This window comes from Neophocaena asiaeorientalis, unplaced genomic scaffold (assembly GCF_003031525.2).
Source record: "Neophocaena asiaeorientalis asiaeorientalis breed wild unplaced genomic scaffold, Neophocaena_asiaeorientalis_V1.1 scaffold396, whole genome shotgun sequence".
NCBI classification, from domain to species: Eukaryota; Metazoa; Chordata; class Mammalia; order Artiodactyla; family Phocoenidae; genus Neophocaena; species Neophocaena asiaeorientalis.
Window position 1 is genome coordinate 2499767 of NW_020172455.1, and position 13052 is coordinate 2512818.

General features: G+C 48.7%; 1 protein-coding gene across 3 annotated transcripts; it reads right to left on the reverse strand.

Moving 5' to 3' along the window:
• Nucleotides 1-416: 416 nt before the first annotated feature.
• Nucleotides 417-12308, reverse strand: SLC66A3 (solute carrier family 66 member 3). 3 transcript variants are annotated; one of them, XM_024737732.1, is made up of 7 exons: nucleotides 12042-12308; nucleotides 9270-9352; nucleotides 9125-9194; nucleotides 6592-6649; nucleotides 4020-4140; nucleotides 3247-3288; nucleotides 417-1550 (listed from the first exon to the last, which is right to left on the reverse strand). In XM_024737732.1, the coding sequence occupies exons 1-7, from the start codon at nucleotides 12182-12184 to the stop codon at nucleotides 1459-1461; spliced, it is 609 nt and encodes a 202-aa protein (XP_024593500.1). In that variant the 5' UTR covers nucleotides 12185-12308; the 3' UTR covers nucleotides 417-1458. The 3 variants fall into 3 exon arrangements, with proteins under 3 accessions (XP_024593500.1, XP_024593501.1, XP_024593502.1); XM_024737733.1 differs by lacking the exon at nucleotides 12042-12308 and adding an exon at nucleotides 10446-11483; XM_024737734.1 differs by lacking the exon at nucleotides 417-1550 and having other exon boundaries at nucleotides 3285-3416.
• Nucleotides 12309-13052: the final 744 nt, after the last annotated feature.

Sequence of the window (13052 nt, forward strand, 5' to 3'; positions counted from 1 at the left end):
TAAGTATGATGATGTGTGTAGAATATCAGGTAGCTCTAATGTTTGTTCCTTTCCCCCCCAAAGGGGAGAAATGGAGAACTCTTCACCTAGGATAGTATATTTTCTTTAAGGAGTTGCTTTAAGCATTGATAAAGTATATCTAAATAAAATATGTTGGACTAAAAATCACATAATTTATACTAATGGTCAGATTATAACTGCATATGAGAAAAGACTCATTTGGATTTTCTTAAATGATAACTATGATTTTTTAAACTACAGAGTGATTTATTATTTACTTTTAGATGCCACGTTTCTCTTCCTGCTGGTCCCAAGCAGTAGTTCTAAAAGGATTAACCACAGTTTATATTTTTTAAAACTGCACTTTACATAACCTAAACCTAATCACGTTTAAACAATTGAGTTTTAAGACTCAGAAGAGTTCAAAATAAAGTTTATTTTACATAGGAAACAAACATTTTCTAGTAAGCATCATTTACTTACTGCATATAATAGAATGATGCCCTTCAATTATTAGGGGAAAGAGAGTTCTTAAAATGTTAGAGTTGATAAGCTTTTACAGGAAAACACAGTGTCCAGTAATCTTAGCATCACGTTCAGAGTATGACACTACAGTGAGAATAAAATCCATAAGAACTTGGTAGACCCCAGCAATACCCTGCACTGCATATACTTCCAATAGGCAAAACCTGGTCGAGGTCAGGTGTATTTTGTACCAGATTCCAGTAGTGGTGTGGTGTAGGTGTGATCCTTTTAAAGACGGCAGCATTGTGCTTGAATCAAAGTATATTGGGATTGTCTCTTCATGAGTAGAGACTGCAGGTACCTTTTGTTACGAATTACTTGAAGGCACAGTGTGAAGTTACTGTGGATTACTTTGGTATATGAATTCAAGCCAGTTAAATTTTTGCTTGCCTTCGTATCCTTGCTGTAACCTAAGGAGGTATTATACAGTAATATGATACAATAAGGCCATCCTGTTATGTCTATATTACAATTAAACATTAGTCCCAGAAAGTGAACTCTGGTAATTTACTACAATTCCACTTGAGCAAAATCCCACTCCATTCATGTTTGTGTTGTGGAGAGGATTTATTTTTTAAAAGATTGTGAAAGCTGAGAAGTAGATGTAGTTAGCTCTTCGGAGGGAACTTAATCATGACTTTAAGAATAAGGGTCAACGCTGTCTCCTCAAAACGGGCTTCTTGGGAGGCTTCCATCAATCAGCAGCCTTCTCAGAACTGCAGATGTCTGAGCCCTACCTTAACCTAATGAAGTGGGGACAGGGATTTTAAAAATCGATGTTTTTAAACAAGCGTTCAAGCGGGCTCTTCCAAGTCTAAAATACCTTTGGCACGGTTGGCTAAATTTATAAAAGACCTGGTTTAGCAATGAGCTTTTTTTCCCCTCTGGTACAGTTATTCAAAATCCACTCTGTATGTGGGAATAATATATCCATCATTCAGACTTCACGTCGGTCTTCTGGTAGTGAAGTATTGTAGCTGCTACCCATGTATTTAAGGCCAGCATGATCACAAAACGTATGAGAACTGAAATCAGTCAAAAAGAAGAAGTATGTGTTAAAAAATACTGTTTTCACATAAAACAAAATCACCTTCTCTAAGGAGGAGCCCACCCCCCGCCCCCCAAATGAAACAGAACTATGGGTCATGTGGACTTTTGAACAACTTTGGTTCCAAATATTTCTGGAAAAGAGATCTTCCTATCATGACTACCTTTGGTCACTTGGCCTGATTTCATGAATAATTTCATCCTAAATGCTTAATTTGGAGGAATCTGACTCTGGTTGTTGAATATTACAACTTTTTAAAACCCCATTACTCATTTTCTAAGTCTTGAGGGTGATGGTGTCTCAGAACATTCCATGTTAATTAAGCAAAGGTGGTACACCGCACTCAGTTAAGGTAATTGTGAAAAACTAGCCCAAACGTCAAAGCATGTTTTGTATTGAGGTAACCATGAAAATGTGGCTCTTTGTTAAAAAGAGAAAAATAACCTTCGTGACTTGACAAACACTCTCCTGATAAATAAGGTTTATGAGGTTCAATGTATCTTTGGGGCTGTAAGACACTTAAGATAGCTGAACTGTTTTTAAAAGATTATTCTCAGATCTACTGATCGCTTTCAGGAACAGCTGTCCCCTTAGATACAGAACAAATCACAGTTAACATGAGGTTTGTTTTGTTGCTTAATTATGGTTCGACTCTCCTTTCCAAGCAGAGAATTCTTGAAGTCCTGTAGGGAAGACTCAGGTCTCTTTTCCCTTCCCCACTTGACCCAAGTTCATGCTTTGGCCAGAACACTTTTACTCCTTCTCTCAGAGCTGATGGAAAGTATTTGAACCAAAGATAAAAGCCTCCGGGAAGGGACTAGCAAATGCACCCTGCTGTTCCGTAGCGATGTTTCTCAGACGATGATTAGCTTATTTAAAAGGTCTACACGCCAGGGACATATTTCTAGTCTCCATAGAATGGGTGACACCACCTGTTTTAATCATTTTCCAAAACTGTATATGCTTAATTTGGGAGTTGAAAACTCAACCTAAGGAATTAATGAAATTCTCTTTAGGTTAACCCAGGTATATTTTATTTCCTCCTCCATCACAGTATTCCTTTAAAAATAACAGAACAAGAACATGGAGTCGAATGATTACGTCACTGCCTTTCCTGCTGCCTGTGGGCAATTCTCTGAGGCTCTGGACCATCTGGCCACTACCACCTCCTTCCCTCGCATTAGACTCGCCCCCATGCTCTCCCGCCAGCCCCACTGGTGCTCCCTCCATCCTCTTTGCTCATGACCTCCACACATGCTGCTCCTGGTAGCAGTCTCGTCCCTCCTCCCGATCTCTCTCTTCAAATTAATCTCCCCGGCTCCCTCCAACTAGCTCAGGTTCCCATGTTCGGTGCTCATCCTGTCCTACTCTTTCAAAAAATGTTTCACAGTATTTTTCAATAGTTAATTGTGTGATGACTTCACTTCATTTCCACTGCTGGTGTGGAAGCTTCACGAAGATAGGAATCTACTATCTTGTGCATATTCTATCCCAGGTACAGCAAGCAGATGCTTAATACCATACACGGTGACTGATGAGGACCAAGAGTGTATCGTCGCTGGCCTCCAGTGGGGCCAACTGGCTCCGTTAAACCCTAAGACAGTTTACAAGTGAAGGAGGCACAGAGGGCGTAAAATTCAAAAAGCAAGTGGGCAGAAAAATATTTTGCTTACTTGTCAGATCACTGGTGGTCATTAAAGTTGTCATTATTCTTGCTGTAAAAGCAAAATTTCAGCAATAAATATCAACTTCTCAGACATTCTGGTATTCAGCTAATATCTTTCCGTTTGAAATGCAGGAATATATGCTAACTGTTCTTGAAAGATCTGGGTAGAAGAGAACCCTGGATGGAGAAAATGGGCCTTTAAGATATAGACGAAACATGAAGTATAATTCAAATATCTAAAACTAGTAAATTAATTAATGTAATAGCTCCGAACTTTTTAAATGTTCCTACCTAAATATAGCATGTATTCATTTTAGGTAGTTCCTGCAAGAATCCAAATGAGCAGTGGAAATTCTAAAGTTGAGACCAAGCACTATGGCTCCAGAAAAACTCCACTGCTGCAAATTATATTCACTCGCAAAAGCCAATGTGTGATTCTCGTCTCTCGAATCTGTTACATCATAAACATTCACATTTTGAAAACAAGCTAGTGGATTCAGTATAACCAAACTCATGTTGCTTTTCAAACAACAAGAGAGGACTGTTAATATTAGGCCAGACTTTTGGAGAAAAGTGCTTTCACTTTTTTTTAGCAACTGGCAGAAAATGGAGAGTGGTGTGCATTAAATCAGCCTTGTAAATATGGATACACTGGGAGGGTCTATCTGAATAGTTACTTGCGAAGGATTTAAGCTCAAGGGTCTATGACGTAACGCACTCCTCTGGGTAGACACCCCACACTGACAAAGGACACCCCACCAATTAGAGGCTTGTTCTTACCCGCACAGGTATATGAAGCAAGGCTCCACGTGGCGGCACTCACGGCTCCCGAGTCCCTGCTTTTCCACAGGTACTGGAGCTGTGCAAACTTACTGGCTGCACTGATGAAAGTACATAAATTCTGTTTGAAGATAAAACAGGAGAAAGTTAGGAGTTCCTTACTTTCACCAGAAACTAGATACCGAAAGAGCACCAGATACTTAAAGCATTCTTTTTTTTTTCTGGCTGCGTCGTGTGGCTTGCGGAAAAGTGCTGAGTCCTAACCACTGGACCACCAGGGAATTCCCTGAAATCGCTTCTGAAGCCAAATTCTCATGTCAAGTAATAACCAACTTGTACAAGGACAAAACCCATGTTTCGTGATGAAGAATGGACGCAGCAGTGGGACATTTATGTATAACCCACCAATTCCACTGCTTAGTGAGCAACTGATGGGCAGCAGGTAATTGGAAGCTGAGAGTAGGAAAGAATCTGCAATGGCTACAAAGGCTTATCTGTCCCCACCTGCCAATAACAAACAGATGTATAGATATTATGGTGTTTTTAGAGCCTGGGGGGGAACCATGCTGCTTTGCACTGACAGACTCAGAAACTCAAAGCAGCAAGCTGGAGCGCATGGGCTCTGGGTTTCTGGCTGTTCTGATGAGCCACGTGGTGAGGCTCCTGCCCTCTGCTCCCCAGCAAGGTAAGAGTATAGCACCCTCCACCCTAAGCCGGGCCCAGGCTGCCGTTCACCAGGCTTTACATCAGCTGAAACACCCCGTCAGCTGGTTTCCCGTCTTTAGAATCATGAAGTGGTCTTGTTTGGGGGCATAACCAAGGCCTGCACAACCTTATGATACACATTCAAATGCAGATTGTTAGGTTTTCCCGTAACACAGAGTCTAGTAGAGAACAGGACGGGAAAGGTGAAGGGTACTCAGACTGTTGCACCGGTCATTTTTTTTTTTTTTTTTTTTGGCGTGGGCCTCTCACTGTTGTGGCCTCTCCCGTTGCGGAGCACAGGCTCCGGACGCGCAGGCTCAGCGGCCATGGCTCACGGGCCCAGCCGCTCCGCGGCATGTGGGGTCTTCCCGGACCGGGGCACGAACCCGTGTCCCCTGCACCGGCAGGCGGACTCTCAACCACTGCGCCACCAGGGAAGCCCACGCCGGTCATTTTTAAGTACTTTAATCAGATCTTTGTGAATGAACTAAGAGGAGGTGATTTATCAATTTATCTAACCACGAAAGTACAATGTAGGACTTCTGTGGAAACCATCTGTCGGTCCGAATTGGGACTCGCTCTTGAAAGCCATAGAACTGTAAACCTTCTATAACTTGGGTTTTTCATGAATTCAAACAGCTTCCCTCCCCTACAGGATCCTAGGGTTTGCTGCCCCGCGGGAGCTCTGAAACCCAAGCTCTTTCTCCTCTCTGGGGCTCCAGGACCCTCAAGCCAGCCACCCTGTCCCGAGGCCCCAGTGGCTGCTGTCGAGTTGGCACCCAGGAAACACGTGTTGTGGACAGTCCCTGCTTGACAAGGGAAAAAGGAACTACAGTTTATGAACGATTAGAGCATCACCGTGTGGTCAGAATAGAGCATTCGCTGAGAAGGGAACAGAAGAAACAGAAAAACCCGAAGCCTTTGGACCTGATTCCTGACGAGCCTATAGCAGCATATTCCCGGAATGATGTTCCTGGGGGTGAAGGAACATCACCCCCCAAACAACCAGACCTGCACCCACATGACCACAGTGGCAGCTCCGAAGAGCCTAGAGATGACCTATCTGTAGGGCGGCCAGATTTAGCAAACATACAGGACTCCCAGTTAAATTTGAATTTCAAATCAACGACAAATAATTTTTTAGCACAAGTTTGTCCCATGTTATATTTGGGACATAATTATACTAAAAAATTATTCGCTGTCAGTGTGGTAACCCTACTAATCGGCTTTCCCTATGTCATAAGGTTGAGAGCCAAGTCCACTTTCCAACCAGATGTTGGAGGGAGAATGGGTGGAAGTTCAGGAGTCTGGGTGTGGCAGGCAGTGACCACCGATTAGTTCTGCTTCTTTTCCCATTGAGTGGAAAAGTTCACGTCAGCCACCATTTGGTCAAATGCTTCCTGACCCGCGGCCAGAATCCTATTCTCACAGCAGGGAATTTTTGGCCCTTAACCAAGCAAGGAAAAAGAGTATAGGGCTTACCCTTTTCCAAGGAAGAAAAAAAAAAGTGTGGGGGAGAAAAATAATGAGTACGTGGCCCATATGTAATTATTTACCTGATAATAACCTGAAACTCTTTAATTTATGCTCAGTTCTTCATTCTACTACTACCTACCCAATCCCAATCCGGTTCTCTAGGGCCCCAAAAAAAGGGAAGTAAAACAATTGTGCCGTACATTTAAGTGAGAATAATGTTCTTAATATTTGGATAGCACTGGGCTTCCATCCCACCATCCTTTGGTACAGCTGAAAAATGAGCAGGTTGAACATTTGATCTATAAAGTTTTTTGCAGGGCAGGTGGCGTGGAGAGAAGAGGTAGACAGACTGCTGTGAACACACTTTCTTCTCCATGGGCGATTTACTCACCATGGCCAGATCTATGATCCACTTCTGCAGGGTGAGGATGAACCAAGCAGACACACAGCTTACCATGTGCTAAGGGACACAGCAGTGGCTTGGCCGGCAGCTCCACTCCCCTCCCAACCCCGTGCGTGTGGAAACAAACCGAGACCAGAGAGGTTACACACCTAAGCTAAGTGTGGAACTGGGAACAGCTCTGCTAGACCTCGTCAGATTCGGAAAAGACAAAAATGATCCAAGTGAACACCTTCTAGGAGCTCAAAAGCACAGAAGCAGATTCTGGAAGAAAATTACAAAGAACCTTGTGTTCTCGGACCGATCCTAGGGCTGGGAACGTCCCTGATGATTTTAACCGCCAGTTTAACTCCTGACCATGCAGACCTCTCCAACGTAATGTCAACAGTGAAGCACTTAGGTTCAAATGATAAAGCACGTGTCTTCTGCAAAACTGGTGTTGCGTGAAGCTGTTTGCCGATTTCCTCTTTCCCACTAACTCCAGTGTAAAAATGACACGGCTGGGGTGAGCGATGCTAGGAGATGGGAGGAATGATACCAGCTTTTCATCAAGCTCATTGATGCTGCAGGAAGACAGCCCGGCTAGAGAAGCAGAAGCAAACACAGGGAGGTGGTGGCCAGGCCAGGGAGGGGACGGCCAGGAGTCTCTGCTGTGGGCTTGGGCAAGTCATTTTCCTTCTCTGGGCCTTGGTTTGCTTATCTGCAAAATTGACTTAACATTCCTTGCCCTATCTACCTTCTCATGGCTTTGTGGCACATCGTAGGGACCCAACAGGCAGCTGTGATGATGATTAATAACATTATTTAAATGAAGAGATTGAAATAGACAATGCCCTGTGCTCAAAGTCAGTAGAACTAGATACTAGTCAACACCAGAAAGGCAGCCTGAATCCAGGTGGATGGAATCTTGCTTTTAAACACTAATTCAAGTCTTAAACTAATGTTGGCCAATTCTGCCCCACCGCACCTCGTTCCATTCATTCCAACTATACATTTTACAAAACTTCCGCAGTAGTAGCAGCAACTGAGATCCTAGAGGTGACTCATTTGTAGGGTGGCCAGATTGAGCAAATAAAAATACAGGACACCAAGTTAAATTTGAATTTCAGCTCAACAACAAATACTTTTTTAGCACAAGTATGTCCTGTGTAATATCTGGGACATACTATTACTTTAAAAAAAAAAATGCATTGTTAATATGGCTGCCCGGCTTATCGGCTCTCCGTAAGTCACAACTGGCAGAAGGAGGTCATAAAACATCTTGCCGATACTACAGAGTTGCCATCAGTACCCAAGTTTTCTAATCTACAGCCTCACCATTTGCACAAAGATAAGCTGTTGCATTTTATTTAAAAAGTAAATCACACCATGCTTTTCATTTCTTCAAAGTACTCTGTTTTCAAAAACCTTTAACCAGCTGGGGCTGACCTTGAAGTGTTGAGGGGCAGTAGAGCCACACGATCCCTCTTTTTTGCAGAGGGAAACTGAGTCAGGGGGCTTACAACTCCATTGAACAGCAGAGGGTCAGGACTCAGTCCGCACCCAGCTTCCCTCTGCAGACAGGCTTTTAGCACGAGAGCCACCACGACCCTGCCGCCTCCTCAGCTTGTCCTGAGCTTCTGGTATTTTCGTTCCGGAAACAACCCTAAAAGGTAGGCATTATGATCCGTCTTCACAGACGGGGCAACTGCAGCTTAGAGGCCAGTGCCCAAGGCCACTCCGATGGCAGTGGCACTGGGAGTTCCCACCACTCCACGCCCGCCTCCTCACATGCTCAGTGCAGACGGGGCCTGGCCGTCCCCTCCCTCTTTCCTCCACCCTGAAGACATATAAATAAACAGCTCAGATCATTTCACAGATGTGGCAGGATTAACTGACTGCCATTTAAAAGGCTTTCTTGGCCTTTGAAGGAGAGTGAAGTTCAACAAGAGAATAAAAGAGTTTTTATAAGGAGAGTGAGGCTGGCCCTCGTTCACAGGAGACGCTGAGTGATGTGAGCAGGGATAGGTCTGTGTCACTGACCAGAATCCACGGAGACCTTCCTAACGTCTTGACTTTGAACCGGCCATCAGGAGCCCAGACCCATCAACAGGCAGTAAGAAGCCAAGACGACCAAGTGTGTTAGCGGCAGCGTGTTACATGCCAGACATGCTCGTTATTACGTGGGGACATTGCGGGGGAAGGAAGAAATATCTCCCTTTCCCTAAAGAATACATTTGGACAATGTCGCTCTTAGCAGGAGTGCTTCTGCAGCTCAGCAGTGAGGTACTAAGTCTACCTGGTGGGTCAGGGCACCATGGGGCTCCCTGGTCTCAGAGGGGTGGCCCCTGGGCAGGGACTGTTCTAGAGCATCTCTAGGCTGTGGAGATATTTGCTCAAGTGGAATCTCGCATTGGGGATTTTTTTTTTTTTTTTTAGTTACACCAAAAGAATACATATCTGGTAAAGGACCCTGCTTAATAACATCCTGTTAGCAAGGAACACCCCCAGTTCCATCTCGGATTCGCAGATGCTGAAAGGATACAGGACGATGTATGGTGCTGCCTGTTTCACATCCCCCTTGAAATGGAAGACACACAGCAGGAGGATGAGATCTGGAAAAGAAAGGCTCCGAGTGAGAAGAAGGTGGGGCCCCGAGGGCCGAGGCTGGGCGCAGGGGGGTCGCTTACCTTGTGCGACGAGGATGGGGTACTCCAGGTAGGTTAGCAGTGGGTACTCGTAGTAACACTGGTACCGGAGAAAGACCAGGAACCTGGGGAGAGGGAGGGTGCATCTGAGCTCGGACCAACCTGACCCACAGCTGGGAGGCCTGGCCGCCACCCAGGAGCACAGGTTCATTTGCAAAACCCTAGAACTGGTGGCGGGAGTCTGCAAATGTCAAGGAGGGAGGTACAGGTTAAGAAGGATGAAGTATCAATTTTTAATCATCTCCCCGATTTCTGAAGCTGGGCACTGGTGTCTGTCAAGTCCCTTGGATGGTCAGTTACAGACAAATTTTATGAATTTTACAGAACCACTGACCAGGATGAGGAGAGACAGGGCTTTCTGGACCCGGGCCTGCCTGTCTCTAAGGCTGGGCTCTTTCGAGGCCCCAGGCAGATCCCTCAGAAGGTCGCAGGCAAGAAGCCACACAGGCCGAGAAAGATATCTGAGGGGGGCTGAGAGCCATCCCTGGGTGGGGTTCCTGGGCAGGGCTTCTAAGTGACTGAGCACGTAGGGCCCAGCAGCGAGCTGGGGAGGCCATGTTTTGAAGACGAAGGACATCCCTAGATGAGTCTGGTGGCCTCCCAGAGTGCTGCCCAGGCTGGCGGTGGGGACGGAAGGGACAACTCTTCAGTTCCTCAAGAAAATTCGAGCACTGGAGAGGCTTCGGCTTGGAGGGGTGGGAGACACAGACCCCAGAGTCCCATTCCTCTCAGAAGAAGAGGCCCCAGCTTCCTGCCTCCCCAGCTCACACCCTGGCCAGCCGACTCCCTCAGAACCTAAACGCCCTCACTGTCCCCTCAGGGCCTGTCTCCATCCCCGCGCTCGGGCTGTGAGGACCCCTCAGGCCCCCTGCTCCCCCAGGGTGAGCCAGAACCTCCACAGACCACGTGGACTTAATGGCTCACACCTTCCAAGCCAGGACGTGGTGTTAACAAAGCCCCATGCCCTCACCCAGGCGGCGCTCTGGGTGACCCCAGGCAGCGCTTGCCCCTCCACCGCCTGCTGAGCCACCCTCCCGAGGCTGCCAGGCCTGGTCCAGGCCTGGTCCCCCAGGCAACACCTGCTGAGTGTGGAGCCGTAAGTGGAGCGCAGACTCCAGGGCTAGGGTGCTGGGCTCACAATCCCCGTCTGTTACTTACCTCTGGGGCCTCAGCTTCCGCATCTGTGAAATGGGGACAACACGCTCTGTATCTGCACACACGGATGCTTTAAACATGTTACCTAAGGTCATGTCTTCTGCCTCTTTCTCTGGCCTCACTCCTTCCAGTCCAGCCTCCAGGCTTCTGATCACAAGCCCCCTGCCTGGAGGGCCCCTTTCTCTACATGGCTACCTCCTCTCCTGCCTGAGGACACCAAGGTGGCTACCCTCCTGGGGTACAGATCAGGGCCTCCCCCGCCCCAAATGGGGAACTTCTCCTCCCAGTAATTATCTGTTTTCCTCAGAGAACTGGGGTGGGTGGCTCTGAGGCAGGATGTGCTTCCCCAAGGGGCCTGTGGCTCAAACACATCCTACGTTTGGCCCCTCAGATGGGGGTGTCCCGGGTGGGACCCCGCAGGTCCAAGGGTGGCCCCTCACCCCTTGGGCCCTGGAGGTCTCCTGTTTCTCCCTCTCTCCCCACTGCCTTCCTTCTGTCCCAGGAAACCGGGATCCACTGCCCCTCCGAGGACTGCTTCTGCTGAGGACCGGCCCTCAGAACCGCCGGAGGGTAACTGGGGTCCCCGGGCTGGCGAGCAGCAGAGGGGAGGGGGCCCGGCCTTGCAGGGAGCTAGACTGCTGGGTTCATGTCTTCCCCACCAAGTCTCACAACTCTGCTTTTCACCGTTCAGGTCTTTATTATTATTATTACTTTGCTTATTTAAAAGAGTACTTTTAAATTGTTTTTAAATTGAGGTATATTTGACATACAAGATTATATTAGTTTCAGGTGTACAACATAATGTTTCAATATTTGTACATATTGTGAACTGATCACCACAATAAGTCTAGTTAACATCTGTCACGTTCAGGGTTTTAAATACTGGATCAGGGCACCCATCCCCGATTCTGATAGAAAAACCGGGCCTTGGAGCAGTCTCGGCTCCCGCTTTTCAAGCGCCAGTTAAAGCCCAAGTCCAGGTCAAGTCCTCCTCTCCCTCCAAAAAGCTCTCCGTTCTCTGACACCCCGCGCCCCCCCGCACCCAAAGGTGTAACTTTTTTTTTTAGCTGCGGAGCACAGGCTCCGGACGCGCAGGCTCAGCCGCTATGCCCAGCTGCTCCTCGGCATGTGGGATCTTCCCGGACCGGGGCACGAACCCGTGTCCCCTGCATCGGCAGGCGGACTCTCAACCACTGCGCCACCAGGGAAGCCCCGAAAGTGTAACTTTTAAAAGCCAGAGGGTCCAACCTCTCATTTTACAAGCGAGGAAACCGAGACCCACGAACGGAGGCGGGGATGGTGGGGGGTGGCTTTAGGGAGGATGCAGATGAGAGAGCCTCGACGTGCAAACGGCCTTGCTCAAAGCTGGATGGTTAGTTTTGGCACTAATGGGCGGAGTGATGATTTCCTTGAGTGTCGGTTTTCTCATCTGTAAAATGGGCGTGCGCCGTCTTTCGTTACCGCGCAAGGCTGGGGGAAGCAGCAAATTCGGAGGGGAAGTGAGAGGCCCGCGCTTTCGGCTCCGCTTCCCCCGCCCCGACTGTATTAGAGTCGAGGGTCTCCCGGGCTCCCGTCGGCTCCAGATCGCCCCGGCCTTACCCAGCCAGCTCCAGAAGTAAGCTCGGGAGGCTGATGCCCCGCGCGCTGCGCGCCCCCAGCACGGCGAAGATCTGCGGCAGCTTGAGCGTCGCGCACACGCCCAGCACGCTCCAGTTGCAGAACCACAGCAGCCGCGTCTCCATGGCGCCGGCGAGGCTGGGACTCCGAGACTCAGAGGATCCGGCCGCCGCGCGAAGGGGAGCCGCTCAGCACTCGGCCGCCGGGCTCGCCCGGTCCTTCCGCCTTCCCTTGTCCCCTCTCCGGGCCGCTCAGTCGGGGTCCGCCCCTCCGCCCCGATCCCCGCCCAGAACCCCGCCCAGGGCCCCTTCTCCCGCCCTTTTGTCTGCGCGGCGCCGGTCTCGCCCCTAAGCCTCCCCAGGTCCGCCCCGTCCCCGCAGTCGCTCCGCCCTCCCCGCTAGCCCGGCCCATCCCCGGGAGCGCTCCGCCTGGAGCCGCCCCTCTCGGGTCCAGACGGCCGGGGTCCGCTCCTCTTCCCTCCCAGTCGTCTGTCCCCCACCTCTCCCCGACCCCTCCCCAGGCCCTCTCCCTCCGCCCCGGGGTCCGCCTCTTGCCCAAGGGGCAGGTCAACGCTGGCCTTTGCGTGATCTGACCGCTGCTGATTCACTTTTCAGTGTTAAACCAACTCGTGCAGTTCTGAGCCTGCGGGCGACGTCTCTCGCTTTCCCACGGGTTGGATGGGCAGAAATTGAACGGCAGGAGGGCAAAGGGGCACCCCTCACGGGGGAATGGGCCATTTTGTTGGGATTTTTCACTCCTGAAAAGTGTTTTCCTTTGTTTTTCTCACTAAGCATTTCAGAGGTAAAAACTTAAAACGACCCAACTTAGTTTCCGTGCGTCCTCCTTGATTTACATACGGAGAAACAGTCCTTGCGGGGCCGCGCTTTCCTCCAGCCGAGAGTGGGGACGTGTCCTCCCCAAGGGCAGGAGGCTTCCTTCCTGAGGACTTGGTCCTTAACCCTGAACACTCCCCTCCAGAGACTTGCACTTGAG